Source organism: Giraffa tippelskirchi, chromosome 5, assembly GCF_054371585.1.
Source record: "Giraffa tippelskirchi isolate mGirTip1 chromosome 5, T2T-mGirTip1v1.2.pri, whole genome shotgun sequence".
NCBI lineage: Eukaryota > Metazoa > Chordata > Mammalia > Artiodactyla > Giraffidae > Giraffa > Giraffa tippelskirchi.
In genome coordinates, this window is record NC_137279.1 from 159,443,844 (window position 1) to 159,469,288 (window position 25,445).

At 37.9% G+C, this 25,445-nt stretch overlaps 1 protein-coding gene and 1 long non-coding RNA gene across 12 annotated transcripts in view; both read right to left on the bottom strand.

The window, feature by feature from the left end:
* Positions 1-25,445, bottom strand: part of NFIA (nuclear factor I A) — a 390,608-nt gene that overhangs the window by 180,712 nt on the left and 184,451 nt on the right. For 10 of the 11 annotated variants that reach the window (XR_014052708.1, XR_014052707.1, XM_081486641.1 and 7 more), the window contains one exon: positions 11,912-11,977. Coding sequence is in view for 9 of the 11 variants with exons in the window: in XM_081486641.1 (XP_081342767.1) it covers positions 11,912-11,977 (66 nt within the window). In the remaining 2 variants the exon portion in view is untranslated. The remainder of the gene's footprint in view (positions 1-11,911; positions 11,978-25,445) is intronic. The other variant, XM_081486645.1, reaches the window with a different exon arrangement.
* On the bottom strand, positions 6,437-10,107 carry LOC145505018 (uncharacterized). The gene is made up of 2 exons (XR_014052711.1): positions 8,258-10,107; positions 6,437-8,139 (listed from the first exon to the last, which is right to left on the bottom strand). It is a non-coding gene; the product is annotated as an uncharacterized LOC145505018 (long non-coding RNA).

Sequence of the window (25,445 nt, forward strand, 5' to 3'; positions counted from 1 at the left end):
AAGATCATGAATCTAGAACTCTTGGCACAGTGCCTTGCTGTAGTGGCCATAAAAATGAGCCACTCATACCACATGTGACAAGAAGCACCACTGCCTGACAACTCCAATTGCTCCCCTCTGGATTTACTACCATGTTTGTTCCAGAGAGCTTCCTCCAGGCTCCCAGTAAAGGATTAAAGAAGAGGATACTAATGCAGACTGGTTCCTGTGGGAAGAAAAAAGACTTTGTAACAAGTGACTTTGGCTCAAAGACTTTCCATCGGCCTGCACAAAACTTTCTTAGAAGCTCCCTGAAGCCCAGGATTCTTCCTCCCCAATCCTCCTTCCTTTCTTCTCTCTCCTCTCACAGGTATCATATCAGTATTGCAGTCTGAAGCCTCTGCAGCCAACCTGGCTCCATCCCGTTATAGCTCACAGATTTTAGACCCCAAAATCCCTGCACATCTAATTCCGTAAGGGCATATTCTTCTTGGGAGACCTAAATAACCAGCACATGGAAAACCCACAACAAATGTGAGCTATTATGAATAGCATGATTGTTACCAGCAAATTCATTATTTTGTCATTACCTGGCTCCAAAGCCCAACACAGTCTAACCCTCATTTCCAAAAGTGCTTGCCTTGAATTTGTGGACATTATCCTTTCTTAAAGTTGGAGGGTACAAAGACCACATCATGTTCTTATAACATATTCAAACATGTTGTGTCATAGCTAGCAAAACAGTCCTAAATGAGAACATAATATATATTTAGATTCCTGTAGAGCATAAAGAAAATAGCACCGTCTATTTTCAAATCAACCTAAAGGTCTTTTCTGTACGTTACTTTTGAATGTGGACTTTTCCAGTGCTGTGTGATTTGACTGATTTTCTACTTTCACCATCTTTCATGAGGCAAACAGTCTGCCAATAACTAGGACTTGCGACAAGGTATATTTCCTTTGAAGAAGTGACTCACATGATGTCCCTATGCCTTACTCAATTACAGTTCCACTAATTAAACTCACACACTGACCTGGATGGGTTGAATGGCTCTCAACTACAGTATTGTACCTACTGACTATGCCACACAAGTGGCTTATTGTTCCAAGATAACTACTGGGCAGATGCAGAATGAATGGAATTTAAGCAGTTGAGTCATTAGAACTTCAGGATACTCTTCCCAGGTCTCATTTTCAGCAGGTTAAATTCCAATGGTTTGACCCTTCATGATCACGGAAATCATCACAGACTAATTGAACCTTTTCTGGTACTGCTGTTACTGCTGCCCATGTAACCTCCATGGGAGTGTGCAGAGAACTAGGACTGGTGGCCAGATAAAATATATGACTTGGTTTAGATAAAAAAGTCCTTTTTTGTAATAAATAGAGTCCATGTAATACTAAAATATTTATTTGTTGTGGTTCTGCAAAGCAAATTTAACTTGGTATCTTGTATTTTTATTTGCTAAATAAAGCTAGTGGAGGTGATGGAATTCCAGTTGAGCTATTTCAAATCCTAAAAGATGATGCTGTGAAAGTGCTGCACTCGATATGTCAGCAAGTCTGGAAAACTCAGCAGTGGCCACAGGACTGGAAAAGGTCAGTTTTCATTCCAATCCCAAAGAAAGGCAATGCCAAAGAATGCTCAAACTACCGCACAATTGCACTCATCTCACACGTTAGTAAAGTAATGCTCAAAATTCTCCAAGCCAGGCTTCAACAATATGTGAACCGTGAACTTCCAGACGTTCAAGCTGGTTTTAGAAAAGGCAGAGGAACCAGAGATCAAATTGCCAACATCCGCTGGATCATCAAAAAAGCAAGAGAGTTCCAGAAAAACATCTATTTCTGCTTTATTGACTATGCCAAAGCCTTTGACTGTGTGGATCACAATAAACTGTGGAAAATTCTGAAAGAGATGGGAATACCAGACCATCTGACCTGTCTCTTGAGAAACCTGAATGTAGATCAGGAAGCAACAGTTAGAACTGGACATGGAACAACAGACTGGTTCCAAATAGGAAAAGGAGTACGTCAAGGCTGTATATTGTCACCCTGCTTATTTAACTTACATGCAGAGTACATCATGAGAAACACTGGGCTGGAAGAAACACAAGCTGGAATCAAGATTGCCAGGAGAAATATCAATAACCTCAGATATGCAGATGACACCACCCTTATGGCAGAAAGTGAAGAAGAACTAAAGAGCCTCTTGATGAAAGTGAAAGAGGAGAGTGAAAAAGTTGGCTTAAAGCTCAACGTTCAGAAAACTAAGATTATGGCATCCGGTCCCATCACTTCATGGGAAATAGATGGGGAAACAGTGGAAACAGTGTCAGACTTTATTTTTGGGGGCTCCAAAATCACTGCTAATGGTGATTTCAGCCATGAAATTAAAAGACGTTTACTCCTTGGAAGGAAGGTTATGACCAACCTAGATAGCATATTGAAAAGCAGAGACATTACTCTGCCAACAAAGGTCTGTCTAGTCAAGGCTATGGTTTTTCCAGTAGTCATGTATGGATGTGAGAGTTGGACAGTGAAGAAAGCTGAGAGCCGCAGAATTGATGCTTTTGAACTGTGGTGTTGGAGAAGACTCCTGAGAGTCCCTTGGACTGCAAGGAGATCCAACCAGTCCATCCTAAAGGAGATCAGTCCTGGGTGTTCATTGGAAGGACTGATGTTGAAGCTGAAACTCCAATACTTTGGCCACCTCATGCGAAGAGTTGACTCATTGGAAAAGACCCTAATGCTGGGAAGGATTGGGGGCAGGAGGAGAAGGGGATGACAGAGGATGAGATGGTTGGATGGCATCACTGACTCGAAGGACATGGGTTTGGGTAGACTCCAGGAGTTGGTGACAGACAGGGAGGCCTGGCGTGCTGTGATTCATGGGGTTGCAAAGAGTCGGACATGACTGAGCGACTGAACTGAACTGACTGAGCAACGAGGAAAAAAAATCAAGCTTCATGGTCATGGACTTAAGACCTGAGGATTTACAATCTAAACAGAGTCCTGAGATAAGGGTTAAACTGCAGCCCCACAGGTTTAGATCTCCATTAAATGAAAAAAAGAACTGTTTGCATGAGAGAGTATGTGAAGCCAAATAACCTGTGCAAGTGACTCTGTTTTCAGTAAAGTATGCATAAGGGAAAACCTGTGGGGATACTAAAAGATACTGCCATGGCAGACGACAGTCTCCTTTGACAGTGCTATGAATTAGGCCTTTTTGCTTTGTTCACCACTCAACATTAAGTATCTAACACAGCGCAAGGGCTCAGGGCATATCCACCACATCAAGAAATGAATGGATTTGGTATGTGCATTCCCTTGTCGAGCATATTATAGTTTATCAAGGATTTGCCATGTCTTTCCTTGGCCAACGAAGTTCAGCATAATTTGGCATCCTGCTATCCCCGTCGCCAACTGCTCTTCTTTCACTTATGTACCACAAGCCGCCTTAACCCTGATTGTTCCTCCAACATGCCTCTGGGTCTTTCCATTTACTGTTCCCTCTTTCTAGAAGAGAAGTCCCAAATATCTGCATAGTTCTCTTCTTTACCATCATCAAGTCTTTAGCTCAAAAGTCAACAGGTCAAAAAGGCCTTCCCTGACCATCTTCTGTAAAATAGTGCCCTATACTCCACTGTTTAGTCCTTGTGTGTGCATGCGTGCTAAGGCACTTCAGTCGTGCCTAACTCTGTAGCCCTCCAGGCTCCTCTGTCCACGGGATTCTCCAGACAAAAAAACAGGAATGGATTGCCATGCCTTTCTGCAGGTGATCTTCCCGACCCGGGGATGGAACCATGTCTCTTTCGTCTCCTGCATTGGTAGGGGGTTCTTTACCACTAGTGTCACCTAGAAAGCCCTGTTTTTCCTTTATCTAGCTTTGTTTTTCTTCATAATATTTAACACCACTTGTTATATTATGTCTGTTTTCTTCCAGCAGAGATGTTATCTGTTTTACTCAGTAAATCTGGTTCTGAGAATACATCTGATAAATATTTGTTGAAAGAATGAATGAAGCCTTTTTCCCCTTACTAGACTACCAGGTCCTCCAGAACAGGAAGTCTGATCCATCTCTGTAGTCCCTCAGTGCATCCAGTACATAGTCCAAATGTACCCAGCAGATTCTTAATAACTATCTGGGCTCCCCAGGTGGCTCAGTGGTAAAGAATATGCCTGCCAATGCAGGAGACACAGAGATACAGATCTGATCCTTGGGTTGGGAAGATCCCCTGGAAAAGGGAATGGCGACTCACTCCAATATTCTTGCCTGGAGAATCCCATGGACAAGAGGAACCTAACTGGCAGCATTCCATGGGGTCGCAAAGAGTTGGACGTGACTGAGTGACTGAGTAAGCAGATGACTTATAAGAAAATTGAGGTGCAGGTCTTTAAGTGGCTTGGACAACTGATGTCTCCTTAACAGATGTTCAGTGTCAGGCTTATAATGGCAGTCTCCTTTGCTAATCTGACCTATTCGGAAGCTGTGATTTGGCTTCTATTTGTTCATCTCTTGAGTTTACAAATGCAGCTTGCTGAGAAGCTCTCTGGTTGCAAAATACCTACAGAGATCTAAGAAAACACTGACTTTCCTTCATGGAGAGATTGTTGGAAATCTATTCCTATTTTGCTAGGATTCACCACAACATCCTTTATATTTCTCTCTTTGGATATTTGCCATACGATGCCTGTGGATAAGGCATATGAGACTCCCCTGTTCTCTTTGGGTTAAAATCAACCAAGTATAGAACTTAACAATTGAGAAGGGGCAGAGTAATCTGCAGTAAATACTAGCCCTCTCCCACCTCGATTTGCGCTATCCGAGTAGATTTCCTTAACAACAAGGCAATGCCAAGGGAACAGAGTTGCCTGGAGCTGAGTGAAACCTGAAGAAGAGAAAAAGAATGAGGAAGCTGTAGAGGGAAAAGGTGCCAAAAATCCTTGTGGCCACATGAATTTTTCTAGCAGACAACTAATCAATCTGGATTAGCGGCTCCAAATCCCCAAATAAATTATTTATATTGCCTTCAGTTTACTAATATGATCCACAAATGGATAATTCTTTCCCCAAAATAATATACAGGATTTATATCAACAAATTCACCCTCAAGTGTCAAATCAGACCCTATAATGTGTGGCAAAGAGAGCTTATACACTATTCCTGACCCAAACTAGCCTCCCTGATAATTCACCACGTGGATTTTTCAGTGACAGAGAGGGGTAGATGAAAGCGACCATTAGGAGTGCACTGCAGGTCCTTCTAAGAAGATCTGCCAAAGGGTTCTATCAGGGCCTGTCCAGGGTTCAAACACAGGGAACAGAGAACAGTGCAGATAGTTCTGCCACTGAACATGGGGTGCACCATCCACCACCACTTCTCCACGCCCTGTGATTTGATGACCGCCCCTCATTGGATTTCTTTTTTGAGCCCAATTCAAATATGAACAGCATTGTTTCCTGTTTTGAGACTCGAAATCTATGGATATATTTACACAATCCCATATAAATTATAAACAAACACTTAAAAACACTTTTCTATTTGCAACGTTACATCCAAGTGGCTGTTTCTCCTGGACCACGAGTCATAGACACAGAACAAATTTGAGGACCAGAAAGACACCCCTGTATGTCTTCTTTCCTCTACACAATTTGTGCATGAGGGATTGGTGGCGGGGGAGGGGGCTGTGGGGGTGGGGATGGGAGGGGGTTGTGTCTGAAATAGACCACCCAGCCAGTCCACTTCAGAATTTGGACATTAGGGGAATAGGAGTCTAAAACATTCCCTATTTTGGCTACTAGCCAACCACTTAAAGTCTGTTCACCTAGTTAACCTGTATACGTAGACAATAAAATACCCCTAATGTGAGAAGTAAACTACTTCTTTAAAATGACAAATTTCCTCCTCCTATTTTTCAGTTGAAAAGGCTGTTTTACTACCCTGGATCCTGTGGTAAATAAAGCTCAGAGTACTCTATACTGTGTTAAGCCTGTGGGGGAAGCCTCCAGTCTCGCCTGGTACCTCATCTTTCTAAACGCAAGATTCAAGAATTTACTTTGTTTGCAGGCATTTCTAAAGAGCCCCTGCAAACAATGATGGGTCATATTTGCTAACAATATTTAAGAAAGCACAATTCACCTTGCCTTAGACTGACATTTTAGATTAAACCAAATTCTAGTTCCCCAGTCTCTAAAACAAGACAGACTAGCTCCATCTCATTGCTGAAAATTCATCAGTCAGAATTTAATTACACAGATCTGGAAACCAGAAGGCATTTAGGTTTTAATGTTTCCCTGAGTTGGGACCTTTACAATATTTAGAATATTGATCATTACTGTTATTGCTGCTATTTTGGTGGTCACTCTACTGTGTCAGTCCCTGCAGGGTTTTTGGAAAGAACACTGCTGAGAATAACTGTTGCTAGGTAATTGTAAAAGAAAGTCATGCAAATTATGAAATATTGACAAGCTTTATTTACAAGTCAATGGTGCTAGAGTGCTCCTGCTTTCCCAATAAAATGCTAACTGTTCAGCTGTGCACTGCCTTCAAAATTCCTAAAATGACACAACTAAAATGACCAATAATCAAAATAGTTCCTGAAACAGCAGTCCATTCAGCAGTAAGAAACAATTCTTAGCATTTAGAATTATGAATTTTATTTTACCTTCCAACTATGTACTAATATTACAATATCATACTGTAATATATCTCCTATATATTTGAGGAAGTAATGAGAAAAAAGTTAAAGCAGAAGGCCTGAACTTTGTAATGAAAATATTATCAGATAAAAGAATGTTTGTCCAAAAGAGAAACATAAATTTATATTTCTTATCTCACCACCAAGTTACAGAGGGAATCCTGCATACAAATCTTAAGTTGGGAAGTCAGTATCCTTGGAAGTTACTTCATAAGTAACTGAAATACTCAAAATACAGAAACGAGTTACTAATAACCAATGAAATACTAACAACTGAGATTCCCTGTTCATCTAGCAACACTTAGCAACAATACCTAGTTTGGTGATACAAGATAGGAAGGACATAAACAAAGATGTTGAACATGAACACAAGATCCAACCAATACTCCAGGGTGATTTTTAAACTGGCAGATAGAGCTGGAAATTTTCAAAATCTGGGGCAAACATCATGATTAATGGTTTTCCACTGATTGCAAGTGGCCCATCTGAGAGTTGATGCCACCAACACATATGCAACTACCAGGTAAATGAGGAAGAGCAAACATGATTAAACCTAAAGAAAATTATCTAAATACCAACTCTGATTTCCTGCTATAAATATCACATTTTAAAAACCACTGAGATTATTATTATTAGCAGCTTGTACAAGTCATGAGAGACAGTATATAGGAAAAACAAAATCCAATCAAATACATGTGAACACAGCTTTTCTTTTTCTGGCACAGGAACTGTACATTGTCTTCTCTTGTTTCAGTTAAGGGTGCATGCACAAGGACTCCCGGTGGGGGGTGTGCTTTCAGAGTGCCGGTGCTGGACGATGCTATTCCCTCAGTCACTGCCTCAGTGTGGTCCCACGGAAGTGTGCCTGGAATTAAGCAGGAGGGCTATCACGTGGGCTTCTCCCTCGTGAATGCCTGACCTGATGCCACACAGAACGCAAGCTTTGGAGGACTGTTCACAGGCCCTGTAAATACTGAGGAAGTACTGCAAGTATTCTGTGCCACAGATACTCTTAACAGTAGCCACAGTACCTCCTGGGAATTCACAAAGGTGGTATGAGTAGATCTTCTAAGTCAAAGTCTAAAATATAAGGCTTAAAACCTTCATGAGCTCTTGAAAAGCCAGAAAGGGGATTTCTGTAACATGCAAAAGGATTAAATGAATGATAACAGTCAGGTTGAAAACTTGGTTGGATTCCATTCTTCATGGTCATCAACCATAAATGAACATGATGGTATTTCATAGCTTTGATCACACCTGCTCATTAGGGTGGGGTGAGGGTGGAGTTACAACTTGATCTACTATGGCCACTAGAATAGCCCCAAGCTTTGGCTTCCCAGCACTATTAGTCATATCTGTGTATGTATGCCCATTTGTCATACATGTACAACTATACAACTTTCCCCCACAACTAAATTAGATTTCAACTTTTTCACGGTTTTTATTTTTTCTTAAAAACCTCTTGGTAAATCAATAGTGAGCAAATACTCAAAAACTATGTACCACTGTACAACTTTCCCCCATACTCAAACTAGATTTTCAACTTCTCCAGGGTTTTTTTTTTTTCCCTTGAAAACCTCTTGGTAAATCAATAATGAGCAAATACTCAAAAACCATTTGAGGATAATGACAGTTTATTTGTCTACCTATTAATTGTAATAAATACTAGGTATGTGCCATGTTCAAAGCATCCGAAATTGGTCATGAATCCCATCTATCAACAGCTTATAGTTTTTAATAAGGCAGATTCTATTTGGTTTGTGCCAAGGAAAAATTCAGCCAAAATTAAAGACATCTAAGTGAAGTCCCTTCTTTCTAGAATAACCTTCTTGGGCATTCATTCTGAAGGCCCTAGCAACTCTGCATCACTTCTGTAGTTCTCAACTCCTGAGAGGTAAATAGAATGTGAAGAATAGAACTAAACAACAAAATAGATATGCCACTATAGGGATTATGGACAGATTTAAGAGACTTAAACCTGACATTTCAGAACGGGGTAAGTATCTACAAAAGATGTCTCTGTAGAGTCTTGGTTTATTGCTGACACTCTTCCTCTTTCTACTCCAAGTCTCCCAGCTTGTTTCCTTTTGAATAACTGGAGAGTTCGGATGGTTATCTTTGAGTGTGTACTATGAACCCACATTATGCTGTTTCACAGGCATATTCTCATCTTGTTACTCAGGAGCTAGGATCTTTTAGTGTTCCTATTTTACTGATAAGAAGACTGAGATTGGGGAGACACCTTACTCAAAGTCACCCAGCCTTCGTTTCATTTGAACTCAGGCCTGTTTGACACTAGAGGTGGAGTTCTGAATCATTACATTATACCAGTGTTGAGTTTCAGTGATTCTGACATTTTATCGCTGGGTTTCAGATAATTCTTTCAAAATTCCCATCTAATACTCTAATTGGACAAAGATTTGTTTTCTTTTACAGTTGAGTCTTAAGGGAGTACAAGAAAAGAAAGCAAAAATTCTGTAGAAATAAAGAGATAGTTGGGCAGGGAAGAAACAGCTGCATCCACTTTAGGTAAAGTTACATGGCCTAGTTTATGGTTTTGGATGAAACAGCATGTTACCATTTGTCTATTCATTCTCCATGGTTTACTAGGAAAATACCATTCGTTTCCCATTACCTTTCTCTTCAAGAGCTGGGATAAAAGGAATACTATTTCCCCTCGAATATATACATAAAGAAGGAATAATGAGTTCCCACTTTATTTGACGATCAGAGTCTGTCACTTCTTCATCCACCAAGATTTCAAAAGTTCTTTAAGAGTTTTGTTGATACATTTATGAGTGTTCTCTTCTTAAAGACAAAAATGAAACAAACAAACAAACAAAAACCTTTCAGGAACTCATCTTCCATAACCTGGGGTAATGAAAATGAAAGAAGACTTTTGATCAAAGCAACCCCAGAAAGTCGTCTAATGCATCTAAATACCTAGTCCAGAAATCTTCATTTATTGTCCTTCAGGGATTATACATCTTTAAAAAGAGGGAAAAAATAATTTTTTCCTCAGATAACTTTATCTGAGATTGACAAAAGGCAGAAAGAGGAAACTGAAGAGGCTGGTGTTCCTCTAGTCTGAACTCCAGTTGGAATTGTCTAAGATGAAGCAACATCTCTTACTCTGAAATAAAGAGAAATTTGAAACATAGGAATTTATTATTGTCTCTCCTGGATATTAATACCTTCTTTATTGGAACTCACATGATCCTTCCCAAACGGTACAGTGAATCCTTGAGGTGGCACCAAGTGATCTGTGGTTAACAATGAACTTGGCTAGTCTCTCTTTGTCTTTGGCCGAAAAATTCAGGCTCAATCCTGGTTGCTTTTTGGAATGGGAAATGCACAATATCGGTATTACAGCAGCTCCAGAAAGGCATGCCAGGCCTCTCATGCTCTCAATTTATATTTGCATGTGAACAGCTTGTCGGCCATTTTATGAAGACAGATGAATCGCAGGCCTGCAAGAGGGGCGGCCAAACCCAAACACGAGAACCACACACCCCAGCAGCCCACCAGTTCTTCACAGTGAAAATAAAATGAATATCTCTGGACACAACTTCAAGCAGATTACACATAAATATATTGTATGTAAAAAAGAGATATATAACCGATCACCTTTCCCATCAAGTGGGAAATAAAGAGTGAAACTAGTCTTTAAATATCACTCTTTAAAATGTCAACAAAAAATAAGATGTAGCTGTTTATGACACTAAAAACAAGCCTTCAGAGGTCTCTTTCTCTCTCTCTCTTTTTTTTAATGCCTACTGTGAAAAGACAACTTTGATACGTAAAATACCACCAAAATACCAGGATAAGGAGAGGAATAGCAAGACAGTGCATATTTAATATGGGAGCCCAGCAACACTGTAGAGAATTTCTGAGGCTTGGGAAACGAACAAATTCTGAGAAATCAGTGATAGGCTATTCAAAGTGATAAAATCAATCCTCCACCCCACAACACTGACATAATTCAGTTTACCTATCTATTCCAAAAGATCGGGTGGAGATCAAAACAGAAAAATTGAACAACAAAAATAAGACAGTCAGGAGGAATGAGGTCATTTTAAGTAAGTGAAAAACAAAGTATGGTAGGATTATACTAACTAGAAAAATAATACAAGGAATACTGAACAACAGTCAACTTTTATTTAGTGTAAAGTATTTTATTTAGTGTAAAGTAGTATGAGAGATACTATCATGAGCATGTTATATATATTATCTTATTTAATTCTTCAACATGTCAGTAATATTATTACTGTACCACTTCAAAGGAGAAATAAATCAGTACTCTGTGAGGGTAAATAACCTATTCAAAATTACAAAGGAAAGAAAGAATTTAAACACAGGTCTGACACCACCACCTGAGCTTTTAGCCACGGTACCATATTCCTTTCAAAGGTCCTGCATGGTCAAGTTACCATTAGAGGCTTCAGCTCTTTCATCAAGGAAGAGCATTATGGAATTTTATGAGATTATATCCATGAAAGTGTGTAATACAGTGTTTAGCATGTGATGAGTACCACTAGTTCACTTCTCAGTTTTTATTGAAACCGATAGTTTTACTCAAATTCTAACCTATGATAACTGTTTTCATCCTTGGAGCACATATACTACACACTTAGTATTTTAGTGGATACTATTACATTCATATATAAAGTGTGTATTCTAGGTTAATAAAGTTCCTGCAATATATAGCTTATACATTTATGCAGTTGACAAATTTTATACTGTCATGCACCCTTACTGTTTTAGACAACTTAAAGTGAAAATATTTCAAAGGCAGACATCATTTTCTTACAGTAATTATTTAGCAGAAGCAAAAATCTTCCAAAAGGCTTCAAAAATACTTGTCAGTCAATAAACTTAAATCATCATGAAGAAGATCGTGGGTCACTTGTCACATTAAAAGGAACTGAAATAAAAAGGCATTGGCTCCTCACTTATACTGTAAATGATTCTGATCGGGTAAATCAACCCTGCCTCAAACAGTAACCAACTTTCTTGGGAACGAAGGTTCTTAAGAGTACCCTGATAGAGTTTGTGGCTGAAGGGAAGGGTTTGGGGCTGTTAGAGTGACCCAGAAAATTCCCTAAGTTCTCAAAAACTGTTCCTACTGTGTGGGCCACCCACTCGGGCAAACCTTGAAATCCTCCTACTTGGTTGGCTGCTGGCTACCATGGACTCTCAGGTCAGCAACCAGAGTCCCAAACTAAACTTACCATTTTCTGGCTGGTCCTTAATGTCAGCATCACTTGGCTGGCTGGGACTTTCAGATTGACTTGAATCTGAAAAACAAAAATATGGCCAAAAATTACAGGGTCTGTGAGAGAAAGTGGATCAGAGGTGGCAGACTTTCTCAAAAGGTTCAGTGTGTAAACCAAGGAGTGAGAACATTACAGAAGTGACATGATGATCAAAAAAGGAAGAAAGAAAAGACAGGGGGAGAAGGGCAGCAGCCGCAGCAGCCCGTGGCTTCAGAGAGGACTCTCGGTTCTGTTTACACCTCTGGCAGCAAGGTTTGCGCCAGATCATAACTTAAAACTCTTCAGAAACCATCCTCCTACACAGCGACCCTTTCCAAACTGCTCTTCTCCATTATTTATACACTAGAGTCTGATAAAGACTTCATCCTTCATTACACACATCTGAAGCTTGATTCAGAACATAATAAAGTGTCAAAACATATTTTGAAGCTGGTATATAAAAGCAACCCAAACAACAGAAACAAGTTCTGTTGATATTTAGCTCCGTATTACAGCAACAGACTATGCAGACTAACACCATTAAATACTAGAATCCTAATACTCTAGCGCCTTTACTTAAAATAACAGGATCACTCAAAGACATCTTTCTAAAAGGTATACATCTCCCCCCACTTTGTAAGTATTATTTTCCTCTGGTACTGATGCATCTGGGAGATCCTAAAGGGGCTTGTGAGCAAAAACAGGTTCTTGCACACCTTTATTGGATCGCATTTATTTATTTTACTGATAAAAATACAATCATTTTTAAACTAAAAATTTAATCCAATCAATTTAACTTCTAAATGAGACAATTTAAAATAAAGTAACATTTAATTTTAAGATGAGATAAACAAGTTAGATCAAAAACTTTCACAGAATTAGAAGTAAGAATACTTATGATACATTTTCTTGGGGAGAGGAGAAAAAAGTCAGGCAAACTATTTCAAGGAGAGAGTTTTTACGTAAACCATTTTTCTGAGACTTGAAACAGTATATAACATTATCAAAAAACAAACCAAAAATTTTCTAGAAAGATCTCTGTACCTATGGAAAGCCTGGATCTGCACTTTACCTTGACTTCACAGGGTTAGAACGGGCTATCTGAAATCTGACATTTCAGCAAGAAGTTCAATGCAAGATCAAAAGGTCATGACACTTAACTGTGATTAAATTGAAAATATTACTTCTATTTCACCAATAGAGTTATAGCTTTAGCATTCTCTTTCTTGGAGATACTGCACAAAGAAGTAGTACTACTAGTGACCCTAGGTGGAGAAGCACTAATTTATTACTGTAAGAAAGACTCCCTGCTTTTAGGCAAATGAAGATTTTAATTACTGGAAAGTACTTTTTTTAAATGTCTATTTTAAAATTTTTAGATGTTCTTAACCTGGTGCATAGAGCAAAAATTCTAGATTGAGTCAAAGGTTCAAATGTGAAAATCTGAATTTTTATTTAGGTCTGGCAGAGTGATAGCTTTTTATCATAATTTAACAATAGCCATAGTGAAGACACAAACCAAAAGTATTACAGTATTTCTCAAAAAACTTTAGAGAAATTCTTCAGAATGAACCACAAAGTTAAATACAAAGTCTGCAATGAAAACTGGAATATAAATTTATATGGGATCACATTTGAAATTTTAACTCAATCAATTAATATTACATTTATAGCAAGTGATTTTAAAATATGGCATGACTACCTTCTCTTTTTCTAAGGGAATATTCTGTAACTTTGCAATTAAAAATTAAACATTCTTACAAGTAATTCAACATGTTTTAGGAAAAAAGCATACCTTCATTATTTGTGTACTGGAAAATTTTAAACCATTAATATCCACAATTGAAATTAGAGCAAATATCTAAGTTTGTCTTAAGGAAAGTTAAAATTCTTCTTGATCATGTTCCAATTCCTAAAATTTTGCCAAACAGAACATTTTCTTTGGAATAAGACTAGTAAACCTAACTTTCTATCTGATGGCTTAGTCGACGTTCTTTTTCTTGATGTATTAATATCTTATGACCTAATCACTGTGAAAAGAAGGAAAAATATTTTTTATCTCAATTAATTTAAATATACCATAGCCAATTACTTTTCTGAATTTTATCTATCAATATTAAGGCAAAAGAAATAATGAAAGATGCAAACAACTGTCTTAATAATCTAAAAGTGGACTTCTTTGCTCTTTGAAATTTTCTTTTACATTTGTCACCCTATATTTATAGAAAGATAGCATAATTACAGAAAACATGAATAGCAACAAAAGATGGCAATAGATATGTTCAAAGAAAGTTTAAAATTCCAAGCCACAGAAAAAGAAGCAAACAAACAGCAAATGACTGAGCGGCAGGAAAATAGCTCAGAGTTGGTCTGAAAGGGGCCGCAGCATTCTTGTGAAAGCTCAGCTACAAACACTAGAAGAGGCATCTAGCCAAACTGAAAACGGAATTTAATTTCTCAGTTTTATTCAAAAGCTGGGGATACTGTTCGCCACCGAAGGACTGCATACTAAAATACACCATCCTGGTAACGGACAGGAAAAGCCAAAGATTTACAAGAAAAGTAAAATGATCTTAAAACTTAATTATTTTCTACCATGGGCTATTTAATGCCATTTCTTTTTTGAACCAACGAGGAACAAAATTACCCAGTCCTGGTGCAATTCTTGCTGAGGACGCATGGACTCTTTCTTTGGTATTACAAAAGGTCACCGATGCTGTTATGTATGGAGCCAACCAGATGATCAGAATTATAAATTAATTTCTACCCATACATAAATGATACAAAGGAAAGATCTCTTTCTTAAGTATTTGCATTAAAACACTATCATGAAGCGAAAAATTAATTTAATTTTCTCTTGTGCATAGTTGGTAGAGACCTGTCAGGAGCCAAGGTAACTTCACATCTTACTTTTGGGGACAATTATCACATGGCCTTTTGATTCCCACCACCTGAAGTAATTAGAGGCCCACAAAAAAATTCACCTGCATAGAATTGGGTGCCTTTCTTGTATCTGACTCCCCTACGGCAGCAACTTTCTCTGGTTTCCTGGTTGAAAGCCAGAAGATTTGTGTATTACAATGAAGAGAATATTATTTAAAATGTGTTTCAATGATGGAGTTGGAAATGCTATTATGAGGAAGTACATTAGGGTTATCAATTTTTTCCCCATCCAGGGATTTGTTTTTTGTTTAAGGAACCTTAGACTTCAACCTAACCTTGAAAAGCAATTTTTCTTTTGGTTTCTAAAAAATTTATGAGCAGAAATTTAAACCTAAAATAGACAGGGTTTTCATATAGGAGGCTGGATTGAGACCTCTTAATTGAACTGGTAGTCATCTATCTATGCATTTTTATGGCGCCTACAGCTATACTGCTGGAGTACTCAGACAAAGATATTTCACTATCAATATAATCACTTGGGAAAGGAATAAAATAAATCCTAATGCCAACACACTAGCCTGAGCTTCCATAAGCTTGTGCAGTGCAGGAACAGAATCTTGTACTGGATTTACTACTTATGCACGGATCCAGTCCCTCTCCCCTCAATTCTGCTCCCCTTCAACTTGGAACCTTAAGAGAATACTCCTTTTGGGATGGTGAAGAGTGATAAAAACAGGTCAATAGGGTAAAACTGATTGGGCAAAAATATAGACATCACTTCCATGTATTTTCTGTTCTCCAGGCATGAAGCAAAGATGGAATGTTGTTAAATCTTCCTTGTGCCCAACCCAGAATTAAACTTTTCCTCTCTCCTCTCTCATTGGCCATACATCTCTTACAGTGTGACTTACATTATGTTGCACTAAGGTACTTTCCAATGATCTTGCATGAGAATCTGAACTCCGTGAGAAAAGAATTCCTTTCTTATTCTAGTCTTAGGTCCAGTACCTTCCAAGAGTACCTGGCCCAGCCAAGGATTTGATAACCACAGAACTAAAAGGATGAATTTTCACTTGTTCAGCCTTCTAGTGCTGAACCACTGCCAGTGACTGAAAATACACTAAGTTTACACCTAAAAGCTGACTGAGACTTACAAAATGAAAAAGGAGGGCAGAAAAGGTCTTTATTTCTGCTTGATGTCCCCCTTCGTGGGACCTGGCAAGGAGGAGAGGCATATCCCTCTGGCTCATGGCTGGGAAATCTTGCACGGCATTTAGAAGTTGCAGACAATCACGTCCTCTGATCCCCTGGCCGACACATGGCAAGAGGCTTCTCAGAATAATAAGAGCTGAGGATGGTGTCTGACACATGAAAGGCCCCCAGAAATGTATGCAGGCTAAAATGATGGATGGCAGAAATAGTTCACACATTCAAAAAATCCAAAGATAAGAGAAAGCTGCCATATTCTGAGGCCCGAAGAGGACCTCAAAATCCTAACAACTGCTGTTGTGAATAGCTGATAAAAGAAGGGCAGCCACACAGTGGTGGGGAGAACTTCCCACCCCGAAACAAACCAGTGTAATTCCTATTCAGTCAACATGAAATCAACAAAAGTCCCCAGACCCCAAAAGTACAAATCCAGGTTCCACTGGAAAAGTAATTTCGCTTAAGTTCAAGCTCCCTACATGCATACTGATTTGGCTAAAGACGAAGCTTGAAAAGGCTTTGTTAGAGTTTTGTGTCCAGTTTTAAATCTCCCAAATTAAAAGGTGATACGAAGAAGAAATGAGAAGGCATCCAGAAACAAAAATGAGTTAGTCGAGTGAAAGAAAGAAAGTGAAAATGTCGCCAAAAAGAGATGGAGTTGTTGTTTATAGTGTGAAAAAGGAAAGGCAAAGTCAGAAATGAATACTTTCCTTCAACTAAATGAAGCGTTAGGAATGCTCCTGGGGTAAAAGAAAATGAGGAATAGGGTGATTATACTCTGAATATAATAAACAGTTACTCTCTAGGATTGTGGCCCTGAAAGATTTTCAAAATTGAGGTAGGCTTTTTTTTTTTTTTTCTTACAGAGGTTTGGAAAGATGAGCAGTTTGCAAGACAGTCAAACCAAAGAATCTAAGATTCATTTTTTCTACATCCATGATGTTATAGAAATCTATTTCTGATTGGTAATCTAAGGCTTAGAATTACTCTATTTTGATTGTTCAGTACCATAAGACATTTGTTACAGTAAGGAAATCTAGAAAAATGGCTATAATAGATGTATTTCGCTTATCAGTCTTATAGCTGCAGTTATAAAAGAAGTATTATTGTAAGACTTTATAATTTTTAGGAATATTGTCTATTTTTTTTCCAGTACCACCATGACCTTAAAGACAGAGGTGTGAGGAAATATTTTAAAAATCTTTATTTGAGAATGTAGAATGTCACTGCACAGTTGCACATATGTATATACAATCTGCAGCTTACGAGTAAACACTGATGAATACAATACTATCCACTAAATATAACATTATCCATCATGGTCTGGCAAAGAACAAACAGAATTTTGTAATACCATCATTAAATCTAGACCACCAAAAATCTTCAATTACCACCAGCATTTTCAGAGAATGGATATAAATCTTTTAAGCTTAGTAAACAACCAAACCAATATTTAATGGCAATTAATGTATACAACTGGAGTCTACTTAGTGAAAAATGAATATACAATAACCTGGTTTTTAAAACAAACAAATTATGAGATGAGTCACACCATAAAAGTTTTCTTATCTTTTAAAATAGAAACATCCATGGTTCTTTAAATGGGAAGTCTTAAATGTATTTAAAATACAAAATTTGGCCTCTGTAACTTTCCCAGTGAGCTAGAACTGTGTGTGTTATGATAATCACAGTAATCAAGGGATGCACAGCAAATCCTTCTTCACCAGAAGGGAGGTAGAGACGGGGCAGAGGGAAAGCCCTCATTCCAAAAGGACCAGGCTAGTTTGCACACGTTGGTCCCTGAATCCTCTAATCCGGATTCAGATGGAGCAGGAAGGCTGTGTTCACGTAGCAGCGACTTGGAAGGGCTCCACTAGACCACCCCAGGGGCTGCCAGCTGCTCAGGAGATTCACCCCCTCACCACTTCCGGGTACGGCATTTTCAGGGTTGGGATTAAAAGGGTTACATAATCCAGATGACTACAAATTTCCTTCTTGAAACTTTTTTTTTTCCATGTCTTTCTGAAGAAGAATATGTGAAATATTAAATTTGCAGGAATTAGATTTTTTGGCATTAATGCTGGTATTCTAGGCCCATCTGTTTAGTCGGGGCTGTGTATGATGATGAGACTGTTTTGGTTGAAGAGTGATTCAACTGTCTTATCACCTACTCATAAACGTGTTACTTGGCTACGTGCACAGGGAGGTTGTGGAATGATACACAGTTTTAACACACTGAGAGAAAAGGAAAATGGTCTCACCATTGTTGTGTTATGAAACTGAGGGGGAAATTATTTCTAAGCTTTGAAAATTACAACTTCAGTCACTCTGAAAGTAAAGACCAAACGACTCAATCTTCAAACCTCAATCTTCGCATGAGACTGATTTCAAGTCATGATGGGCTTTTTCAGTGAAGTTATAGATGAAGTCAATGGCAAGAATGTGGTGATTATAAAGATGTGCAAGTGTGATACTTGGACTCAATTCATAATTTCTCATGTTTTCTTTGACAAGGGGCCATGACTGAAATAAATTAAAATGTTGAGGTAACCTTTGAGTTTTGTTTTTCTCATAATAGGAGCTATGTTGATATGTGATGGTGACCTGTTGATCACCTCAGAACTCACAATAGTGAGTCAACCTGGTTACCTACCCACTCATGTGTAAACAAAGACTTGCCTAAAAAGCCACAACTATAACACTATTGCATATCAGAACTGTGCTCAATTTCTCCTTTTGAGTCAGTTTTTTCACAAACAAAATTATAACAGTAAGTTCTTGGAGTTCTTCAACAGAAGAATATACTGAAAGAGTACTTATACAGTCATCTGTACAACTGGAAGTAGAAAAACTCCCTGTATACTTTCATGCTATAAAAACAAATGTGTCAAATGAAAATGATGTATAATTTAGTTATAGTCTATACACATTATTTTCATGTATCTGAGTATCTGTCAAAAATTTATTAAAATAATAAAATGATCTCTTTGAGGATAATTATGCTATTTAAGTTCAGTTAGTATCCTAAGGATTAACTTTTTTGCTATTTTTTTCATATTTCACTATAGAAAAGAGTATGAAATGTTAAAAAGACGGAACCCTAAAAAATCTCAGCTATATAATTTAATTACTCTGCATCTCAGTTTTTTCATCTGTAAAATGGGGACACTAAAGACTATTTTGCCTAATTTAATAGAGTTGTCATGTGGATCAAATAATGCAAGAAAACCTGGTTTTAAAACTATAAGATCCCCCCAAAAGAAATGTACATTTACCTCTGCAATATAAATCTTCCCATTCATAATACATTTTTGCTTCTTTCAAAAAAAAAATCAAGCCAAACTTACACATGACATGATTCTGGTATAAAACATCAGCATCACAGTTCTGGTTTTAAAATAAAAGTTCTTAATTCCCATATACTGGGAAAGAGATTATCTCTGATAATGGAAATGTAAATCTCAGCTTGCCGTTGTTTATTCCAGACAGACATTTGTGTGTTAAGTCTGTTTATCAGGCAACACTTTGTCTAAGCCAGGAAGTAGTCAGTCTTGGTAACAAGATGTATGCAAATGAATTTCCCATGAGTCTCCACAGCAAATTGTAGTATGAAAAAAAATTTCTTGTTACTTTACCAGCAAGAAGCCACCTCAAAAGTAGACTAGAGACAGAGCACTCTGAGCTAGACTATGCTGATGAGTTTAAATGAGTCCTAAATATGTGCTCACAGTCTGTTGCTCTTTATTCTAAGCAGACTTGGTGCCTTACATCTGTTTATCAGACAACACTCTGTCTGGGTACTCAGGCTTTGTAACCTGTGTGAAAATCAATGGTGACTATAATCCCATGAAATAACCTGTCGGAGGCAAAACTCCAAACTTCCCATCACTTTAAGAACCCCCATCAATAGATGTTCCTATGAAACCTTTGAAACTTAAAAAAAAAAAAAAAATCCAATTCTAACATTTTACCCACCTTCTAGCTTAACTTTTCTACATTCATTGAATTCCCTAATAGCAGAACAGACTCAGGACAGAATGAATTTTATCATGCAATTTGGGCTGATAAATTAAAACTTTGCTAACATGCCTTCTCTAATGGTCAAGACTAGACAGTTTTTTTTAAAAAAATACTTTTTTTATTATAATAGACAACTACTTATTCTTTTATTTTATTATTAAAGTATTTATCCCAGGATCCTCATTTTTTATCCTAATATAACTGACTCCTTTTTTAAAAATCTATACCTGTAGAGTTGAAAAATGTATTTCTTTTTTTGTTGTTGGATTTTTACAGGGTTTGAAAATCTTACCAAAGGCATCAAATTGGTTGAGCTTGTCTTCCTAGACAAAATAAACACTTTAGGACTCTACTTGTTTGTATTCTCCTCAGTGGTGCTGTATGCATCAGCAGCTAAAAACAAAGAAACTTTTTAGCTGCTCAGACAAAATGCAGAAGCTTCCCAAACAAGGAGGCAAGGGAGGGGGCACGGGTGGAGGGGAGGGTGGGGGTGGAGAAGTGTGCAGAAAGTCTGACAGTCCATTCAATATAGGGATGATGGCTATAATGCATCTAGGGTCCCCTTGCTAATTAAATATGCATTGGCACAGTTTTGATCGATGCAAGCCATGGATCAGATGACACACCTGCAAAATCTTGAGCCCAGAGCTCCCAGGAAAAGGGAAAATACAGTCTTGTCTCCTTATCTTTGTTTTCAAAGGCTCTCAATTTCTGTGCTTAGATATCTAATTTAATTCTCTCACCCCTCAGCAAACTGGATTACGGAAGTCAATACTGCCTTTGTGCATCGACAGGAAAACACAGCTTTCCTTTTATTCAATTTAGCTATGACCTTTAGACAAAGATAATGACAACTGTCTAAAAGTAAGGTGAAGGCCTCAAGAAGAAGACCCCTTGAGCTAAAGCACCCATGGAATTTTGGATGACAAGATGGTGGGGTTTACTGTGACATTTTCCTGCTTGAAAAGGAAAAAAGGAGGAAAGGAAATTGAGAATTGGTGGTGGGGGAAGAGGAGGTATGGGAGGCAGGGAGAAAGCATGGTGGAAGGGATTTCGATCCACTGACTATAAAGGACCAAACTCTCACAAATCAAATCACTGGGCCCTGTCATATTCATAACCAGCAGATAATGCTGTCAAAGAAGAGGATGAGAATGGCATAGTAACAATTTGCCTAAAAAAATGCAGATGTCTTAATGAGAAGGTTGAAGACTCTGTGGTTGGGTAAATCAGGAATTTTGGAGTTTTTGTTTCTTTTTTTCTTTCCTACCCCCTCCGCCCAAGCAGAGAATACAGGGCTATCAGATGCTTTGTGAGTCCCAGCATCGGTGAGAGCTCGATTTTGGAGAAGCCTGGGACTCCTCAGTGTTAGCAATGGTCACATCAGTACTCCTAATCAAAGGGGAAAATGATACTGGAACAGTCTCCTGAAAAAACACTGCTTCCTTTTAATTTTAACATCCCTGTCTTTGGGCTCACTTATTCCATTTATTAATTCAGGCATTCATCAACACATCTGCTGTGAGCCTTCTTTCTCCCTGCATACCTGGAGATACAAAATTTAAAAAGGCAAGGTCTCTGCTCTTACAGAGTCCTCAGTCAATCAGGATAATGATAATAAAACCAAGATTCTGTGGCATCTCCTCTTGATTAAGTCCTCTCTCTTGGTGAAATTAATATGCAGCAACATGTTATTGAGCACATTTGCAATGGCTTTTATTCTCTTACTATTCACAATCTGTACTATACCACTAACTGTAGCCTTGCAACAGAATTTCCAGTAGCCTGGATGCTAACTGTTGATAGGAATAATTGAGATTAACTTTTCCAGTAAGATATACAAAGGTTTAGGCAGAGTCCTTTATTACTGCATAATGAACACTGTTGGGAATGGTGTGAGATATCAAAAAACTTTTTAAAAATCAGAATTTTCTCCCTTAGACATAATTTCATGATGCTATTCATAATCAGGCCTGGTGTACTCCCTTTAAGAGAAATGACAGTTTAATACAGGTAGCTGTGGTACACTGAAAAAAGCAGAGGACTTGGTACTAGAAAACTTGAGTTTGAGTCTCTTCTTGGCCATTTATATTTGTTTTGTGGAACTGGACAAGCCCCTTCATTTCTCTGAACTTCAATGTACTCATCTTCCAGATGCCTGACTTTAGAAATTATAAGAACTGAATGGTATGATTTGAAATGCCTTGTAAATTATAGGAGCTATAACTCTTAACTGTACACTGCATGGACACTGGTTTTCTAACACACAGAAACTGGTTGAAGAATCACATTGACTTCTTACTTGTATTTCCTGTCTCATTTTTACTGCACAGAGCAGGGTATCTGGAACATATAGGTACTTGTTGGAATTGAAATCAGAAGGTGAAAAAATTGCTATTTCAGGGCCATGGAAATACAAAAGGGCCTATTTTGGGAGATGTCAACAGATGTTTTAGGGTGAATTTTCTGGCTTTGGGAGGCTACATGACTGGATGGTGGTATATCCCACGTGGTGAGAATAAACTTTATGGGAGTCATTGGCTTGGCTTTCTGGTCCTGATTCAGGAACAGAATGGGTGTGCGGGGGAGGCAGTTAGGTATCCTGTAAAGGTTCTTTCCAGCCCTAGAATTCTAATTTGAAACATATCATTAGCAATCCAGCTGTTGGTCTTCTGGCTCCATTCAAGGCTGGGACCCATATTTTAATCAAAAGGGAGGGGGATCCAGGAGGGGGAACACGTGTGGACCCGTGGCTGATTCGTGTCAATGTATGGCGGAAACTACTACAATATTGTGAAGTGATTGGCCCCCAACTAAAATAAATGAATTTATTTAAAAAAAAAAAAAAAGATAACCAAAGTAAAAAAAAAAAAAAGGAGTGGGGGATATTAGTTGCTGATCCCAAGTACAATTAGAAATAACATGAGTTCATTAATCATCATAAGACACAGACTGTCTCTTCTTTACCTTATGAATGACAACAAATACCCCGCTATGAATTGTAAATGCTTATCTTCAGTGACTTAACCAATCCTCACTACAGAAGCCAATAAGCAGAGTTTTCTCTTTATTTCTTAGTCTATCATATAATTCAGAACACCAGAAAACTTTTTGTTTTCAGAGCTACTGAATAAGGTATCCTTGAAGAATTTAGTCTAGGTCCTAGGTCCTAGACTAGAACTGAGGACAATACTTTTTCAAAAACATTTCAGATACACACACACACACACACACACACACACACACAGTGTGTGTGTGTGTATGTATAAAAATGTATGTACCATTGGTAGCTTGATAGGGATTGCATTGAATCTATAGATTGCTTTGGGTAGTATACTCATTTTCACTATATTAATTCTTCCAATCCATGAACACGGTATATTTCTCCATCTGTTTGTGTCCTCTTTGATTTCTTTCATCAGTGTTTTATAGTGCTCAACATCACTCACTATTAGAGAAATGCAAATCAAAACCACAATGAGGTATCATTTCACACCAGTCAGAATGGCTGCTATCCAAAAGTCTACAAGCAATAAATGCTGGAGAGGGTGTGGAGAAAAGGGAACCCTCTTACACTGTTGGTGGGAATGCAAACTAGTACAGCCACTATGGAGAACAGTGTGGAGATTCCTTAAAAAACTGGGACTAGAACTGCCATATGACCCAGCAATCCCACTGCTGGGCATACACACCGAGGAAACCAGAATTGAAAGAGACACGTGTACCCCAATGTTTATCGCAGCACTGTTTACAATAGCCAGGACATGGAAGCAACCTAGATGTCCATCAGCAGACGAATGGATAAGGAAGCTGTGGTACATATACACAATGGAATATTACTCAGCCATTAAAAAAAATACATTTGAATCGGTTCTACTGAGATGGATGAAACTGGAGCCCATTATACAGAGTGAAGTAAGCCAGAAAGAAAAACAACAATACAGTATACTAATGCATATATATGGAATTTGAAAGATGGTAACGATAACCCTATATGCGAGACAGAATAAGAGACACAGATGCATAGAACAATCTTATGGACTCTGAGAGAGAAGGTGAGGGTGGGACGTTCTGGGAGAGTAGCATTGAAACATGTATATTGTCATATGTGAAATACAACACCATTCCATGTTCAATGCATGAGACAAATGCTCAGGACCGGGGCAATGGGATGACCCAGAGGGATGGGATGGGGAGGGAGGTGGGTGGGGGGTCCAGGAAGGGGAACACATGTAAACCCATGGCTGATTCATGTCAATGTATGGCAAAAACTATTACAATACTGTAAAGTAATTAGCCCCCAACTAAAATAAATAAATTTATTAAAGAAAAAAAAAATGTATGTACCATACATTTATATGTATATACCCATAAATGTATGTACAGTTGACTTTTGAACAACACAGATTTGAACTGTGTGGGTCCATTATACAAGCAGACTTTTTCAACAGTAAATACTATAGAACTACACGATCCAGGGTTGATTGAATCTACAGATGTGCAACTGTATGTATAAAGGAACCACATACACTGAGCAATGACTCTAAGTTATACAATGATTTTTGATTGTGTGGAGCACTGGCACCTCTAATCCCTAAATATATAATATGTATATCACATATAAATACATGTATTTATATGTAATATAAAATATATATCTTAATTTCCACGTGCTTTCAATTTTCATGTTGACAATAACTTGGTTTCTGCACTTTTAACTAATACGCAGGAATCTAGGAGCTATCATTTGGTCAGTCAAAAAATTGGTGTTCGGGTTCTCCATAGCATCATAATTCAAGTGATACTGACTCTTCAGAAAGTCACCCAAGCTTTTTGCAAATAGAAATAATGATATGTGTTTTGCCTCTATGTCTTTATGATAGATAAAATGATTTAAATGTACTGAGTCATCTCAATTTTAGGAGTTTCCATTTGGATTCTATCATGGCTTTCTCCCTGACATATGCAGTGCTAAGTTATTTAAAATTAATTGCACTACAATATTTTAAAATTTCTTCACATGGTGCTAATCTCGAGTACTTTGGATGTTTGAACCACACTTGGAAGCCATCAAGTTCTGTGTATCTTTATACCCTGCAGCAGTTAAACATGCTAAAAAGATTAGTCAGTGAACTTTAATCTATAACCAAAACTATACTAAATTATAAAATTTCAAAAATGTGTGAGTTGATACAAATGAGAAAACTACAAACATCCTACAAAAAAAGAAAAAAAACAAACCTAGATAATTAAAATACATGAATTGACTTATGTAGCTCCGAATACAGAAAAGCTTTCAGAAATCCATCACAGATCATGGGGTCCTACCCACTTACACCTAGTTAGGTACCAGTTGAACTTATATGCTTTTATCTTCATCTAAAGTTCATTTTATCTGTCA